We start from the raw sequence: 17,439 nt of genomic DNA, 5'->3' as shown, positions 1-17,439 counted from the left end.
TGGAAATTATTTTATTTACTTTATAGATCTCACTTACCTCCCCTCTGAACCCACAGTTTCTAAACCTCGCTTCATTTTGTGCAAAGCACAACTTCAGGATAGATCTGGAGTGTGCCATCCTTGCTTTTTTTGAATATTAATAGCCTGGTCCTCTTCCCGAATGATGACTTTTTTAAAAAAATCAGAAATACTTAATGCAAATCCTTAGTAGCTGCTCTTCTGGGTATAACTCTTTAGAACTGGGCATCTTTCGGGCAGACAGTTTTGAATGTTCCAGCAGAGTCAGCATTAAACTCTCTACTACAGCATATACTTTACCATATATTTATACTAGTCAAACATAAATACATAAATAAAATCAACAGAACTTAGTACAGAGGCTCAACTGCATTATATCGTTCCAATAATGTGCAATGTCAAACCCAATAAATTTGGTTTCCTCCTGTAGGCATTAGGTTGTAACTCCAGACTAAAATATAACTTCCAGCTGCAGTGAGATTAATAGGATGAAATGTGTCAGGATAAATGAAATACCTGCTAATGCTGTCCTAAGCCTTATCTGTAAAATCTGTGGCTTTTGCCATGTATATTTATTCCCAAGTCCAGTGAGCTTAACTATGGTTCTTACTGATGAATCACTCTACTCAGTCAATAAAGACGGAGGTGCCATCGTTAAGCGACACTCGATACAATTGGTTGAGCACCATAAGTTTTTCTATAACTTCTTTTTTCCTCTATTTCTCTTCTCCCCCCACTTTTTTTTTACTGCCCCCTTTCTCTGTTCTGTCCCATTTTTCCTTCCTCCCCTTCCTGATTCCGTATGTCAGTGTTTTTCAACCTCTGAGATCCAACCTATTAGTCACTCACGAAGTCAATTTAGCAAGCCATGGCCAGCAATTTTTAAAATAAACAACAGTGGAATATTTCAGGGTGCATGGCTATGACAAGGGGACTATGGTTCCAGAAGCTCTTGCTTCAACCCATAAGCAGATCACAAAGCAGGGCATCAGGGAGCCTGGGGTCTTCCTCTCGCTCTGTTGCTGGGTCATAGTGCATATCACGTTCCTTCGATTTGTTTGTGTTTGTTAAATAAGTGTAAGCTGTTTATACACACATACACATTATATATACATCAAACAAATAGATATACACACATGTAATATAATATATGTGCGTGTGTGTATATATATGGCATACTGGGGCTACTGGAGAATGGTGGAGGCCAGGGATGCTTTTAAACCTCCCACATGACATGTGACAGCCCCCCCCAACAGATAATTATCTGGTCCAAAATGTCGACAGTGTTGAGGTAATATATACATATATCCAACTCTCTGGAACAATCTAGGGAAACAATGGAATGTTTTTAGGTTTCCACTGGAATGTTCGACATCATAGAGCTCCAACCAGAATCGTAATTAACTTCCTAATCCTGAGTCTGTTATCCAATTTAAATTAAAATGTTGCTTTCTCACTAAAATCACTGTTTTTGTATAATTTAGTTATTTTAAGAAGTGAGTTTAGGAATCCCTCGTGTCAAGATTTCCCCTCACACATATGTACCGCTTCGCAATTTTCCAGGGCTTTTGTATGAATCCCGTCCTTACCGACTCCACATGGCAGGATTTAGTACCCAGTTTTCCACGTGGGGAAACTGAGAGAGGTGCCTGCTCAGGTCCGCCTGCAAGTAGGAAGCAGAAGTGAGATTTGAATCCAGGTCTCTAAGGGTTTGGATGTGTGCTGGATTAAAAGACAAACTACTCGGGTCCTGGCCCAGCACTATTCCAACCAAGCCAACAGGCCTGCCAAAATAATCAAAATAATGGAATTGAATTTAAAAATATCCACACTTTCAATAGCATCACAGAACCAAAGTCTACAATATCCTCTAAACTGTAATTACTGGTATTAATGGCATGTCCTCTGTGTTGCATTTCTTTATTTAGGAATCTGTCTCTGTCTGAAATCTTCTTTGAAATCTTTGATTCAAAAGAGACAGTATTCTCTGAGAACATCTCACATCTGTCTTAGAATTACTCACTCTGCATGAGGTTCCTACTTTGTCTTTTTTTTTTTTTTTTTTTTAGGAGCTTTCCAGCTCTGGACAGGTGCAGAGAAGGTAGAGAAATAACATCCTCAAACTGTGTACTACATAGTAATTGGGCAACATTTGCATCATCTTAGAAATGCAGGCACATGTGTGTTTTTTGATTCACCCTAGGTGAAATTTCTGGTTTTCCCTTACTCTTAGAAAGAAATGATAAAAGCCCAAGAACAATTTGATTTTCTTGCACTCTTTCCCTACTGGCATTGTGATCAGGGATCTCTAAGCCCACTGGTAAGATGAAATGATCGATAGAGAACAGCGCACGAACAGAGAGAGACGTTTATAATGCCACTACACCAAAGAATTAACAATGCCACTTTTATTCATTAACAAAAGTACGTTAATATGCATGTCTTTGATATTCAAGTACAGCAGGACATTTTCCCCTAACGCAGAAGCTTTTAGAAAAGTCAGTATAAAGAAACTTTCAAATAAATTGGTACATTTGAAACTCACACACTTCGAGCTCCCTCCTACCGTAATTATCATAGAAAGTTTTGTGTTGCTTGTCATTCTGTGTGTGCCTTCACGACCCCCTTCGAAAGAGCTACCCCCTTACGGGAAAACTGTATGCTGATGAAAAGAGAAGTCTGCTCTTTCTCCTTTTATCTTACCATCGGTATGGTCCCGTGTGGAAAGACAGGCTGCTGAATGCTTTTCTGAGCGCTGGTAAACACGTTAGCCTTGCTTCCAAGGCTAATTAAAATTGATGCATGCCATATTTTACATGTTTCTACCGGATCAAAAATAAAATGTTGGTTTTTATCATTGATACTGTGTTCCTCATCTCATCTGTACACAAGTTACTGCTTTTGTATGTGTGTTTCCTTTGGTCGGAGACACATCACCCTTCTCAGTAAACGGTCTCCTTCTTCCAGCATGACTGTCTCATTATTTCTGCCTTTGAATAGCCTCTCAGCTCTGTGTTTTGTGGTTGTTTATAGCACCCATTAAATAACTACAAGAAAAGATGGCACAGTCAGAAATGAGGTAAAGACACAGAGGACACAGCATAACTTTTCCTAGTTAGTAATATTATGATGTGCCCAGACCACAGCTATATAGTCCGTAGCAAACAGTGCGGTTAGTATTTTGCACAAATAAGGACATTAATAAAACAGGATAATGTTTCTGAGTACGTAACGGTAAAGAGTCTGCCCCTGTGCACATGATCTGAATGGCAGGGAAATCTCAAAAAGTCTTTTTCAGGAATGAAGTGAAAGGAGCAGCAATGATCCTTAAAACCTCAGAGCTACGATTATAAAAGATAATTCTTTGGACTATTCCGAAAGTAAACTTTACTTATAGTCACAATATACGATTATCAGTAATTTTCTTTGCAAAAGGCCCAGCATGGTCTCCTTAGAAAACCATTATGAAAAGAAAGCCAAGAGAAGGAGGAAGCACAAAAGATTCCCCCTGGGAAGGACAAGAATGGGGTGGAAGTCAGTGCTGTGAGAACCTGGCTTCATTGTAGAGGAAATAACCTTGAAAACACACAGACCCCAAAGCAGAGTCATTAGCAGGAGAGCTCATGTTTGCTCTAACTTGGGGCCCTGCTCATCGTCCACCCCCCTCTTCTCCATCATCGAACTGGGGCTGATTCCGAACAGCTGGGGGTTTTACCGACTCTGGACAGGGGTACAAGAAGGACTGGAGGCAGTGACGGCGTTCATGCAGGCCCCCCTCCTCCGGGATCGAGGGGGAGATGTGTTGGTGCCTTCCAAATAAACTCCCTAATCCTGCCTGAAATGAACACAACTGCAAGTTTATGCCCAATACCCTGGGGAAGGCAGGTCTTGAGGGAAACTGCAACCGCACCTCCCTCTTGAACCACAGTGACTCTTTCCCTGAGGGCCTTCCTGTAGTCGAATCGCCGCCACCACCTGGACTTCTAATAAGAGGGGGGGAAAAGGAGGAAAAGGAAGGGGCGGGGATGGCCAAAAGTACGCTCCAGCCAATCCGGGCAACGTCGCGAAGACTAAAAAGAATCAAATGAACACAGGGGCTGGCACCCTGCTAAGCGCCTGCTTCTGTTAACACCGTTGCCCAAGTCTAGCTTTAGCTCCATATTATATGGAAATTCCTTGTTTACCATCCTCGTAGGAGGTCCTTACATATCTGCCTGCGAACTCCAGTGATTGGGCGCTTATTAGTTGGGGGAGGCAGCCTTCCCGGAGGGCGTCCAGCTCGGAGGGCTGGCTGCTTCTTCACTTGTCCGGAACTTCCCCCCAGTGGTCTCAGTCTCCCCTGGGATTTGGTACCGACCGAGTGCCATCCTCATTTCACTTGACCGAGTCCGAGCTGCAGCCCACGGTAGGAGCTGCAAGGGCTGGGCAGAGTTCCAGGCGAGAGGGGCCGAGAGGCGTGAGCAGCGCGCCACTGCGCTCGTCAGAGAAATGGAGCGGCGGCTTCTTTGTGGGCTGCTACATCCCCCTCCCAGGGGCACGGCGGGGACATTTGATCTGCAGGGTGATTGATAAGTGCGGGAGAGGGGCGGCCGTCCCTACCTCCCCCCCCCCCGCCCCCGTTCTTCTTCCCCTCCTCCCTCTCGGCTCCCTCCCTGCTTCCTGCCAGAAGCGCTGCCCGGTGGCGAGCAGCTCCAGTGGGGATCTGCCTGCCCTTGGGGGCGCCGCCCGCGCTCGCCGCCGTGACCCCACGCTCCCGGGCGCGCCGGTCCGAGGCTGTGCCGGCTCCCTCGCCTCCCGGCTGGCCGATGCTGCGGGCGTCTCCGGGGGAAGCTGCGGGTGGCGCGCTTGCCGGGTAAGTTCACAGCACTCGGGAACGCGGCGCTCAGCCCCCTGCCTTTCCCGGCCGCCTCCCCTCGTGGAGGCGGGGGGTGGGGGGGACCGGGTGCGGGAAGCCGGGGCGCGATCCGCTGGGGACCGCGCGCCGGCGGCCGCCCTCGGTGGCCGCCCCCGCCCGCCCGGGCTCGCTCGCTCCGAGACAGCCCGCGCGGGCGTGGTCGGGCTCGGGGCGGTCGTGCAGCCCCGCGGGCTACCGCCGGCCGGGCGGGCCCCGTGTGCCGGCTGCGAGCCGCCGGTCCCGGGAAGAACGCTCGCCGGGGCGAAGGCAGCGCGCGTGGCCGTCGCGGCTGTGGGCCCTAGCGCCGGGCACCAGGCGTCCGGCAGCCCAGGGGAGGGCGAGGAGGGCTGAGCTAGTGGTCGGCGGTCGGTGCCCGGTGCCCGGAGAGCCGGGAATGGCCTGGCCCGCTGGCCGCCGGAAGCGCGCTCCGGGAACCGTACCTGCCGGGATTGGGGGGGGGGGGCGAGAAGGGCGGGCGGGAGGCTGACACCCCTCCCCGGCAGGCCCGCCGGACTCCCGTTAACCCCTCTCGAGGCCTGGCGGGCGGCCGGGCGGCGCAGGCTGTAATCCCGCCGGCCCTCCCCGCGCCCTGTGGAAGCACCGGCGACCCGAGCCGGGCTCTACTCAGATGCGCGGGAGATCGAGGCGACGGAGTCCCCGCTTCTGCCTCCCTCGCCCCAACGAGGAGAGGGAGGGTTTGCCTTATTTTAGCGTCCGCCTCTGCCTCCCTGGGGCTCCCAGTTCCCCCAAAACCTTTCCGCCACCGTAAAAGCCCGCTCTCCCTAGCGGGGTGCCGCGGCGGTTCTCCCCGAGACGCCGCGCCAAATGAAACTTACTTAAAGTGCTTTTTCCGGGCTGAGGCTCATTCGATCCCAGTAACTGTGCTTGGGGAAAGCGGCTGTGGAGGCCGAGGAGTGGTGGGAGAATCCACCGACCCGTGTCGGAAGCTAACCGTGGAAGGAAGATCTGTCACACCATCTCCGGGTTCCCAGTGTCGCCCCCCACTCCCGCCAGCTTACCACCGCATTTCCTTCACTCTGTACTAATTTTCACGGATTTCAAGCTCCGCCAGCTGCCCCCCATCTATCTACCCCTTTCTCTGTCTCTCTCTCTCTGAAATTCTTAATAGTTTCTGTGCTCAGGGAGTATTGACAGCGTCATCAGTGTCTTGCAGGAAATTATTTGCGAACTAAAACTAATATTTGATATTTCACTTTCAAATACAATTTTTTTAAAAGCACACATTTAAAGGTAAGACACCACCACCAATTATTTAAGTTTAGGCAGATAGTTCTCCAATTCACACCAAGCAGTAGTGAGCTTTGGGGAAAGCTCCTGGACCAGGAATCCCTGGGTTCTGTTTCTCATTTTATAGATTCTTGAACTTAAGCAAGTCAGCACTTCTCCTGGTGGAGGAATGTCCTCATCTATAAAATGAATCTGACTGCAAAGGTCTTGTCCAGCTCTCATGTTGGCTTCTGCTTCCGTGAAATATTAACCTAATTAATAAATGCTTGTTAAATGAATGACAACGAATAAGCCACATCTCTCTAGGAACTATGTCTATTTAATATTTAGAAATATGGAGGAACAAATGCCCCTTTGCTGTGAAAGGAAGCTTAATCGTGCACTGCATCACTCTGTATCTAATGATGCAGTTGCAATAGAGAGTGGGGAGGCCATCACCCAGCTGCCCCTCCCACTCCGAGGATAGCTCAGCTCAGTGCCGCCCTTTGGCACAGAGGAGGGAAATTTGAGGCCCCAGAAGGAAAGGATCTTGTCCAAGCCCAAGCAAGAATTACAGGATGGGGAGGGGTCTCACGATGTCTGGTCCAAGGTTCCTCCCCGAAGGAAAAGGAGAGGGCAAGGTGAAAGCCTGAGGAACAGTCTGGAGGAGGCTGCCAGAGCCACAGGTTGCCTTAGTGCCTAAGTCTGTAAACTATCAGAGCCCTTCTCCAGGACGAAAGAGCCCGTGCGGGCGGAACACTCCCAAAGCCTGAGCTTACCAGGGAGGCAGGAGGGGAGAAGTGGGGGGCTTTCCGTTCTCAGGCAGCTCATTTTGCCAGTGGGATTGTCTCTATTCCAAATGTGGCCCAGCAATGGGACCCTGTGTCAACTCGGTCTGAAGCAGACTGGGACTGAAGAGGCGGGGAAAGCAAGTTTAAGTATTTGGTGGGACAGGCGCATCCTCGGTCCGTTCCTTTGCCCCCTTCTCTCCCATTGCCTCCTTTTCCTGCCTCACCAGAGGCTGCGCCTGGCCCTTCCAGGCAACAGCAGACCTTCACATCTTGCAGATGGACTCCCCGCTGGGAGACACCTGGTTCCAGGGGACCTTAAGAGAATTCAGGAGGAGCAAGATAATGAAGGCAAGAACCGCACACCTGGCAGTTCATAATGCTGCCTGGAGGCTTAGGCCCCCTCCGTGGGCTCCCACTCCTGGGCTCCCACACCGCGCCAGTGAGGCTCAGCCTGGCAGTGCCTTTCTGACGCCCACTCCTCCTTCCTGCAGGCGAAAAGCACACGTTTAAACTTCATTATCTGGCTAACTCTCAAGGGGCGGCGGGGGGGGGGGGTTGTTGTGGTTTCTCTCTAACGTTGAGCTGGCTCTCAGAATCCAGGCAAATATCTGTTTGGCCAGTCACCGCCCCAGAAAGTAATTCTCTCCGCACTGAAAAAAAGCTCTGTATGTAAAAGCACAAGTCCCCTCCTACACAGGCGCTCTGGAGCGGCCACACACCCCACTCGGCACCAGGAGCATCAGAGCACACGAGCTAGGAGGCTGGCAGGCGGGCCCCAGGCCTGTGGCTAAGAGGCACATCTCCTGCGCGCGCGCGCGCGCACACACACACACACACACACACACACGCACGCACACATCCACGCACCCCTCTCCCCGGGAAGATCTGGACCTCCGCTTGGGAATGTGGCATGAGACCCCACTGGAATGGCCCGGAGGGAGTGGCAGGTGGGAGAAACCACTCGAAGGCGCCCGAGGCGAGGCCGGAGGAGTCCCAGGCCCTTCGCGGGGCCCCTCCTGGAGAATCCCCCTCCCGGAGCTTCGCCCGCCGCCCGCCGGGTGGGAGGTGGAGTAGTTCAGATTCAACTGACGCAGCCCGGATTTGAGCCTTGCAAAGCCACTCGCAGGGAAGGGAAGCATCTGCCCCTCCCTCCCCCACCGCGCGCCCTCCATCCACCGCCTGCCCCCTCCCCGCGTGACGTCACCTAGCCCTGTCCGGGGGAGCCTGCAAAACCTCTCAAATTCAAACTGCTCGGCGCACTGCTGCCGCTGCCACCGGATTGGAAGCGCGCGCCCAGGCTCAGCCGCCGCCGCCGCTGCCGCCGCCTCCCGCCGCCCGCCGCCCGGCTCCCCGACCTCCCTACGCAGTCGCACCCCCGGGTCCCCGTCGACTCGGCCTCCCGCCGCTCGCGCCCTCCTCTCCTCCCCTGCGGCCTCCCGGATTTTTAATTTCTGCGCACCACCCCCCACCCCCAGCCAAATTAAATCCGCCGGCAGAAAGCAGGGCATCCCCCCCGGAAGCGGCGTCTTCTTTTTACCTTGCTCTTCTTCTCTTTCCGAAGATGCTAAACTACTGGCGGACTGCAGAGGAGAGGGGTCCCGTCTTCTCCTGATGTGTGAGTAACCCCCACCCCGCGCTGTCTTCGCTCTTCCATCCTCTCCCCCTCCCCCACCGCCAGTCCCCTGATTTTCCCACCCCCTTTTTGCGCAGTTAAAAAAAAAAAAAAAGTAAAGCAATTTCTGCTGCGAGCCTAAGACGGGCGAGCCGCCCGAGATCTCTTCCAAGACACCCCAGGGGAGGAGGTGATGGGCTGGATTTAGTAGGACAACTCGATTACTAATGACTCCGCGGCTGGCTGCGACCCGCCGGGAAATCAGGTGCAAGCATGTGTGCTCCGGGACGCGCGTGTGGGTGGGCTGGCGGGGGCCGGGGGGAGGGGGAGGGCGAGGAGAGAAGAAACCGCTTTGAGAAACGCAGTGATTTCATTCTGCCGCGTTGCCCACTCCCCGCATTCTCCCTGCCTCCCACTCCGCCCCCTTGCTTTGCCATTTTAATCGGGCTTCCTTGTTTCTCTCTCCCCCGCATCCTTCTCTCTCCCCGGCACCCTTCCCCAAGGTTTGCCTGTAGGTACCTGAACTGACACCGACGGTGCCTAAAGATGCTGAGCGGCGTTTGGTTCCTCAGTGTGTTAACCGTGGCCGGGATCTTACAGACGGAGAGCCGCAAAACTGCCAAAGACATTTGCAAGATCCGCTGCCTGTGTGAAGAGAAGGAAAACGTCCTGAATATTAACTGCGAAAACAAAGGATTTACAACTGTCAGCCTGCTCCAGCCGCCCCAGTATCGAATCTATCAGCTTTTCCTCAATGGAAACCTCCTGACGAGACTGTACCCTAACGAGTTCGTCAATTACTCCAACGCCGTGACTCTCCACCTGGGCAACAACGGGCTGCAGGAGATCCGAACCGGGGCGTTCAGCGGCCTGAAAACCCTCAAGAGACTGCACCTCAACAACAACAAGCTCGAGGTGCTGAGGGAAGACACCTTCCTGGGCCTGGAGAACCTCGAGTACCTCCAGGCCGACTACAATTACATCAGTGCCATCGAGGCAGGGGCGTTCAGCAAACTGAATAAGCTCAAAGTGCTCATCCTGAATGACAACCTTCTGCTGTCGCTGCCCAGCAATGTGTTCCGCTTCGTCCTGCTGACCCACTTAGACCTGAGAGGGAACAGGCTGAAAGTGATGCCTTTCGCTGGCGTCCTTGAGCACATTGGAGGGATCATGGAGATCCAGCTGGAGGAGAACCCATGGAATTGCACTTGTGACTTACTTCCTCTCAAGGCTTGGCTGGACACCATAACTGTGTTTGTCGGGGAGATTGTCTGTGAAACTCCCTTTCGACTGCATGGGAAAGATGTGACCCAGCTGACCAGGCAAGATCTCTGTCCCAGAAAAAGTACCGGCGACTCCGGTCAGAGGGGCAGCCATGCAGACACGCACGTCCAAAGGCTGTCGCCCACCATGAATCCCGCTCTCAACCCAACCAGGGCTCCCAAAGCCAGCCGGGCCCCCAAAATGAGAAATCGCCCGACTCCCCGGGTCACCGTGTCAAAGGACAGGCAGAGCTTTGGGCCGATCATGGTGTACCAGACCAAGTCCCCCGTGCCCCTCACCTGCCCCAGCAGCTGTGTCTGTACCTCTCAGAGCTCAGACAATGGTCTAAACGTAAATTGCCAAGAAAGGAAGTTCACGAATATCTCTGACCTGCAGCCCAAACCTACCAGTCCAAAGAAGCTCTACCTGACAGGGAACTATCTTCAAACTGTCTATAAGAATGACCTCTTAGAATACAGTTCTTTGGACTTGTTGCATTTAGGAAACAACAGGATTGCAGTCATTCAGGAAGGTGCCTTCACAAACCTGACCAGTTTACGCAGACTTTACCTGAATGGCAATTACCTTGAAGTGCTGTATCCTTCTATGTTTGATGGACTGCAGAGCTTGCAGTATCTCTATTTAGAATATAATGTCATCAAGGAGATTAAGCCACTGACCTTTGATGCTTTGATTAACCTACAGCTACTGTTTCTGAATAACAACCTGCTGCGCTCCCTACCCGATAATATATTTGGGGGAACGGCCCTCACCAGGCTGAATCTGAGAAACAACCATTTTTCTCACCTGCCTGTGAAAGGGGTTCTGGATCAGCTTCCGGCGTTTATCCAGATAGATCTGCAAGAGAACCCATGGGACTGCACCTGTGACATCATGGGGCTAAAGGACTGGACAGAACATGCCAATTCCCCCGTCATCATCAATGAGGTGACCTGCGAATCTCCTGCAAAGCATGCCGGGGAGATCCTGAAGTTTCTGGGGAGGGAAGCTATCTGTCCCGACAGCCCCAACTTGTCAGACGGAACCGTTTTGTCCATAAATCACAACACAGACACTCCTCGGTCACTTAGTGTGTCTCCCAGTTCCTACCCGGAGCTCCACACTGAAGTTCCACTTTCCGTCTTAATTTTAGGATTGCTTGTTGTCTTTATCTTATCTGTCTGTTTTGGGGCTGGCTTATTCGTCTTTGTCCTGAAGCGCAGAAAGGGGGTGCCCAGTGTGCCGCGGAGTGCCAACAACCTAGATGTCAGCTCCTTCCAGCTACAGTATGGGTCTTACAATACCGAGGCTCAGGATAAAACGGACGGCCACGTCTACAACTATATCCCCCCACCTGTGGGGCAGATGTGCCAAAACCCGATCTACATGCAGAAGGAGGGAGACCCGGTAGCCTATTACCGAAACCTGCAAGACTTCAGCTATGGCAACCTGGAGGAGAAGAAAGAAGAGCCGGCCACGCTGGCTTACACGATAAGTGCCACTGAGTTGCTCGAAAAGCAAGCCACACCAAGAGAGCCCGAGCTGCTGTATCAGAATATCGCAGAGCGAGTCAAGGAACTTCCCAGTGCAGGACTAGTCCACTATAACTTTTGTACCTTACCTAAAAGGCAGTTCGCCCCTTCGTACGAATCTCGACGCCAAAACCAAGACAGAATCAATAAAACCGTTTTATACGGAACTCCCAGGAAATGCTTTGTGGGGCAGTCAAAACCCGACCACCCTTTACTGCAAGCTAAGCCGCAATCAGAACCAGACTACCTCGAAGTTCTGGAAAAACAAACTGCAATCAGTCAGCTGTGAAGGGCTGCTGCTCCGCACTGTTGGAAGCACTACATTTGCTTTTGTGTGTGTTTGTGTTCTCCCTCCCTCAGCGTCAGTGGGGGACTGTGAACATGCTTGGGGGATGGGGCGAAGCAATGATACTGCTTTTCCAAGTTTTCCTTTAAATTATTTCTCTCTTGCTTCCCCGCACCCCACCCTCTCTTCCTCCTCCCCCTCCCCCCAGTTCTCTCCTTAGGAATCATCAGTGAACATGAGTGTTTCTACAGTGCATTTTGTTCATATATTTTGTTTATGGTTTTGTTTCTTTTTTCTTCTTTTATTTTTCCAGTGTGGGAATGGGAAGAGGAGATTATAGTGAATGAAGACAGAGTAAGCAGACTTTTCACGTAAAAATGGATATTTAGCGTATTTTGTAGAAGATCTCCAAAGATCTTTTGAGACCATAAATTCTTTTGTAAATAATGATATATGGTATTTCCGTCTTCAGTTACCAAGTATAGCCACTAGGCATCACTTCTTTGTGTTAAAGTGCCTTTGCACTTTAAGTACATTACTTAAGTGTTGCTTTTAGCTTTGATAAATTGAACATATTTTAATGTGTTGTATTTTTGAAATTAAAAACACTGTAAAATAGATCAAAATGTCAGCTATATTAAGTCAACATACAGTTTGCTTGAGTTATAGAAACCAGCCTGTCATCAAATGATTCTAGTTGTAGGACTTTAGAGATTTAACTGTAAAATATTTCCTTTCCTCTGGGTTTGTTCCAAGTGATTTTATTTAAGTCAACTAAGCGGATTTAACAGTGGACTAGAGGTAAGAAGCTGCCTCAGTCGGGATTAGTAATTCATTAATAAAAGATATTTAACCCAATCTCAGAGTGAATTGAACAATTAATGCCCTTCCGTAAATCATTATTTTACACTAACATGGTCAGTGTTTTAGATTATTTTCCTAATTAAGAGTGCATTACACAACTTGTAATATATTTTTTCTGCATTAAATTAGATATTTTTATATATTTAAATGACAGAGTCTGTATTTCTAACTTTTTAATTGAAATTAATATTTTTTCTGCCTATTGAAACATTTTCTATAAACACACACCAGTAGAGGCCGCCACACACCTCATTTAATAAAGACATATGAGCCATTAAATACCTTGAAGGAACCCCTTCAAAGGTGAGATTAAAACATCCCAAGTAAGTTCTCTGCAAATTCAAGGCAGCAGAGACAAATGTGTACATCACTTTCTATTTCTTTTAGGATTAAAGATTAGGCTCCGAATCCTCAATTTTCACATTTTCCGAGAAAGCAGCGTTTTCCGCTTACATTTATTGAAGCGTTAATGGGGTGCTATCAGATCACATACTCTTTGCATCTCCAAATCAATTAAAAAGTACCTAAACCAAGAAAGGAAGCATCTTTTCTCATCTGCCTTCTTTAGGCATGTGTTACTTGAATTCTTCCCTGTCAGCTCAAGCAAGCCTTTCGTTTTGGTCTTAGCATTAGAATGATTTTAACTAACCAAGTCTATATAACATTTATGAAGGCTTATTAGCCTGTAAAGAATTTTTAGATGCAAACATTATTGTGCTATTTAAACAAACAGCCCTTCTTTACAACAAAAAATAGTTTTGTTTTGTCTATTGTAAATCCTTATGCAACTGGGATGGTGATCTGCATATAAAGTAGTCCAGCTTTTCAATTCCTTATTAAAGCAATTGATGGTGTCTGAAAGAAGCACACTGTTTCCTTTTCATAAATAGGTTACTGCACATAATAATCCTTTATTATCATGTGGAGATTGAAGTGGATCCTGATAACTTACTTTTAAAGCTTTAAAATGACTAAGAGTATATTGTCTGTCACTATAAACAATTCATGTGATAGGCTTTCAATTAGAAATTACTTAAGTCCAAATGATTTGGATTAAGAACTACTGGTACAAAATCTTTTTTTTTTTAACAATAGAAGTTAATTGTGTATATTTAAATGTAAAGGGCATTCGGGGGAAAAAATGCCCTTAACAGACCTCTGAATATCTACAGTGACAAGCTAACATGTTCACTCTTTGATTAGAGATCATAATTCCTATTCAAATCCATTAGATCAAAGTCAAGAATGGTGGCCTGAAATGATCTACAAGAAAGTTAATGTAGTGAGATTTACATTTCATACAAGAGGAGAGAGAATATTATGCTAACTGAACTTGGAGACAGCTCCCGGAAAAACCACCTCCTCTTTGAGTGAAGTATATACATATACATATACGTGTGTGTGTGTGTGTTATATATATAATACATATATATAAAAGAGTTTCAAAAATCTTCTTGTGGCTGCTTTCATTTGGTGCAATGATAAACACAGAATACAGAGGTAGGTATTTTGGGAAGTGATTATAAAGGCAAATTAGGATACATATCCTGTTAAGATAGTTTTTAAGTTTATACATCTAACTAGAACTACTGATGTAGTGACTCCACGTCAGGGTTTGTTCTCATTCACCTGAAAGTCATTCCATTATCCATAGAAAAACCCATTTCATTGATCTTAAACAGAGATAGCTTAATATTCATGTAGTTACATGATTTTTAAGAGGCCTCCTGGAAGAACTCAGATTCATACACTCTCTCATTTAGTACTTACGGTGCAAATCCAGAGTCTCATGTTCTTTAGATTTTTACTTCATTTGTATTAGGTTTTAAGATGAAATTGTTTGGGCGCCTGAGTGCCTCAGTTGGTTAAGCGACTGCCTTCGGCTCAGGTCATGATCCTGGAGTCCCTGGATCGAGTCCCGCATCGGGCTCCCTGCTCGGCAGGGAGTCTGCTTCTCCCTCTGACCCTCCTCCCTCTCATACTCTCTGTCTCTCATTCTCTCTCTCTCAAATAAATAAATAAAATCTTAAAAAAAAAAAAAGATGAAATTGTTTGAATGTGGTTCAGACCATTTCATTGAAAAGGCCTCATACACCATATACTCTGAAGCTTTATTTCCTAACGCAATCACAAACACTTTTATGTTTATTAACTTACTAGCATCCCCACCGACGATATTATTTTGCTTTATCCACTCAAGTGCTATTTTATTGTAGGATTTTGTTTTTATCTCCTACAGCTGGAGTTTCACTTTTATTTCCTATGCAACCTGTAATGGGTATGAGCATCAGCACAGCGAAATGGTTCCAGCCAACAGAGTGTGATCTCCCCCTGCCCTGCCTGGAACAGATCTATGTGTCTGGCCCTACAAATGGCAAATGGTAATTTCCTTCGATTCTAGCTCTTAATGATTTGCTTTCATTGTTTCTGAGTATACCTGTGGCTAAGTTTGTATTGAAACATTCAAAAGTACTATTTCTCAGTCGGGACACAACTGCCAAGTTTGATTTGGTTTTGGACTTTAGTCAATCTGTGTGCCTTTTTTGTTCCCTCCAGCAGTTGGTGAGTAAGGAAATGACTCTTCAAATTCCTCTGCTTTGCCCTCTGACCTCTAAGGAGATTTAATTTTTCTAAATATTTCCATGTCATCAAAGGCTCCATATTTTAATGGATTCTAAAAAAAAACAAAAAACAAAAAAACAAAAACCCATATAGGGAACAAGAGAGAGGTTCTGTGATTTTTAAGACTGGAAATTCATTTTGATTGTACACATTCCAGAAACATACTGGATTGGATGCTAGAGTGAAGAAAGCTTTCCAGACGATTCTCCCAATTCAATCATTTCTTCATTCATTTGTCCAATAAATATTTATTGAATGCTTGCTTCCTAGGTGCCAGGCTCTATGATGTGTGCTGGGGGGGGCACAGAGATAGACAGGATCTCTGCCCCCCAACCCCCCAACCCCCCGCCAGGGAGCTTACAGCTAATAAAGGAGAACCTTATTTGAATGACAATCACCCAGAGTCAACAGTGGGAACAGTAAAGAAATGCAGGAAGTTGGATTTTTAAAGGTGATTCTGTGCAATGAAGTATAAGAGTAAGACGTCATAAATAGACTAGCTACAGTGTAACCACCATTAACATCTCTTTAAAATTACACAGCTAAAAAGGGGGAAGACCCCACAAAAATAAAACAAATTTCTGCAGGATAGGGCCCAATATTATGGCCTCAAGATAGCTACAGACTTGGGCTATCTAAAGATCTACATTGTAAAGATGAATCCCAAAATTGTAAATACAAAATCACAAACGTACTTAAATTTTCTGGAATAGCCATGTTTTAGAGGCAGTATTTGCTTTATATTTCAGTGGCTTAAAAGGTAACATTTTGGCTTAAGTGTCCTTTACCAGTACTATGATAAGACTCTCACCTAGATCCTGAGAGAGAAAATTCAGTACTGTATATAGGCTTACTTTGCTTCTCACAATGGTTGTGCAAAAAGTCACGTGTAAACTGAAATTTTGTAAGTCAAATTGTATTTTCAATGCATTAGGGGAGCTGCCACTTGGAGGAAACTTGTGAATCGTTTTATAAAGCAGAAAACCATTTTATAATACAAGTCATCCCTCCAATTCATTGGTTTTTGTATGTTTGGGTTTTCAATATCGACTTTGCTTAAACCAGAGCCCACCTGCCGCATAAGAGTGTGTTCTGCCCGTGCTGCGGGTCTCTTGGGTGCTCAGGGCTTGTACTTGAAACTCTGCTGCTCTTTCGTGTGAACTGAGCTACCGAGCGATTCCAGGATGCACAGTAGCATGCCTGAGCGGTCCCAGTAGCCAACCCGCTTCACCTGAATTGAACACAGGACTCTTGTCCGCAGCATCTTCTCTCTCAGATGTGGCTATGTTTCCTTAGAGGGTAGAGTGACTCCTGTATTCACATCCTATAAAGTGCTTAGAGTCACAGGTTTTATAATAAATATGTTATTATGTAAATATATTGAATCGCATGTGCGTTGGAATTTTTTAGTGGTATTTTAGCTTGAACGTACCTGTACAAATACTGTAAGAGTTAGTGGCAAATAATTGTTGTCAAGTTATTGGAATAAATGGCAAATGAAACAAGCTCTCGTGTAGACTTCTGTGCCAAGTGGTGACATTGTCTAAAAAACTGAATGTCATGGTTTGGGCTCTTAATAGGCAAAATGAAATACTGAAAATGTGATCAATGACATTGTGTTCTATTGGATAAACTGTTTATACAGGTACTTTATGCTAGAGTTAGCTTTCAGTAAATAAATACAGTTAATAAATATTCACTAAGAAAGAACATTTGAATTAATTATAAAAATTCTTTATGATTTTAAAAGGAATTAATGACAAAGTATTGAATTAGAAAAATTCTTTAGAATTAGAAAAACTTAAGTGGAATTAATGACAAAGTATTACTGGAACTTTGTTGTAAGGTGTTCAAATGCTTACAAATTAAGGTCTTCTATTCCATATATGATTATAATTTATATATTAAGGGCAAACTGAGCTTTTTAAAAACATATTAATACTTTTCCATGAATGTCCATTAGTATCAGACTTAAAAAATTAAAAGTAAAAAAAGGAACAAAAACCAGTGGAGACACAGATGTCTCTGTAGGAACTGAAAGAAAGTCTACTGATTTTCCACACCCTCCCCCCACACACACACCCACCCACTCCACAGCTAACTGGTTTTCATGATAAAATTCTAATACTGTAAGTCATCTGATAAATTTATATTTTATAAAATAATTCAGATTGACATGCAAATCGAAGGAATGGAAATTACGAATTCATCTCTAACAGAAATGTTATCACTATATTCGCAGAGTAGAGTTAAAACGAGAGAGAGAGAGATGCATTTGTTGCTGTAATCGTGGTGAGATATCTATATATCTATATATCTAGCAAAGTGAC

At 46.6% G+C, this 17,439-nt stretch overlaps 1 protein-coding gene across 2 annotated transcripts; it reads left to right on the top strand.

Annotated features, from left to right (window-relative positions):
• Positions 1 to 4,662: 4,662 nt before the first annotated feature.
• SLITRK2 (SLIT and NTRK like family member 2) lies at positions 4,663 to 16,614 on the top strand. 2 transcript variants are annotated; one of them, XM_081808166.1, is made up of 3 exons: positions 4,663 to 4,870; positions 8,492 to 8,545; positions 9,046 to 16,614. In XM_081808166.1, the coding sequence occupies exon 3, from the start codon at positions 9,089 to 9,091 to the stop codon at positions 11,624 to 11,626; it is 2,538 nt and encodes an 845-aa protein (XP_081664292.1). In that variant the 5' UTR covers positions 4,663 to 4,870; positions 8,492 to 8,545; positions 9,046 to 9,088; the 3' UTR covers positions 11,627 to 16,614. The 2 variants fall into 2 exon arrangements, with proteins under 2 accessions (XP_081664292.1, XP_030882376.1); XM_031026516.2 differs by lacking the exons at positions 4,663 to 4,870; positions 8,492 to 8,545 and adding an exon at positions 8,615 to 8,807.
• Positions 16,615 to 17,439: the final 825 nt, after the last annotated feature.

Source organism: Leptonychotes weddellii, chromosome X, assembly GCF_054177405.1.
Source record: "Leptonychotes weddellii isolate Sample4059 chromosome X, ASM5417740v2, whole genome shotgun sequence".
NCBI lineage: Eukaryota > Metazoa > Chordata > Mammalia > Carnivora > Phocidae > Leptonychotes > Leptonychotes weddellii.
This window is presented reverse-complemented; position numbering and strand designations above follow the sequence as displayed.

Bases quoted from the DNA above. Each gene is read 5' to 3' on its own strand.
- SLITRK2 (XM_081808166.1), top strand. From the start codon at position 9,089: ATGCTGAGCGGCGTTTGGTTCCTCAGTGTGTTAACCGTGGCCGGGATC.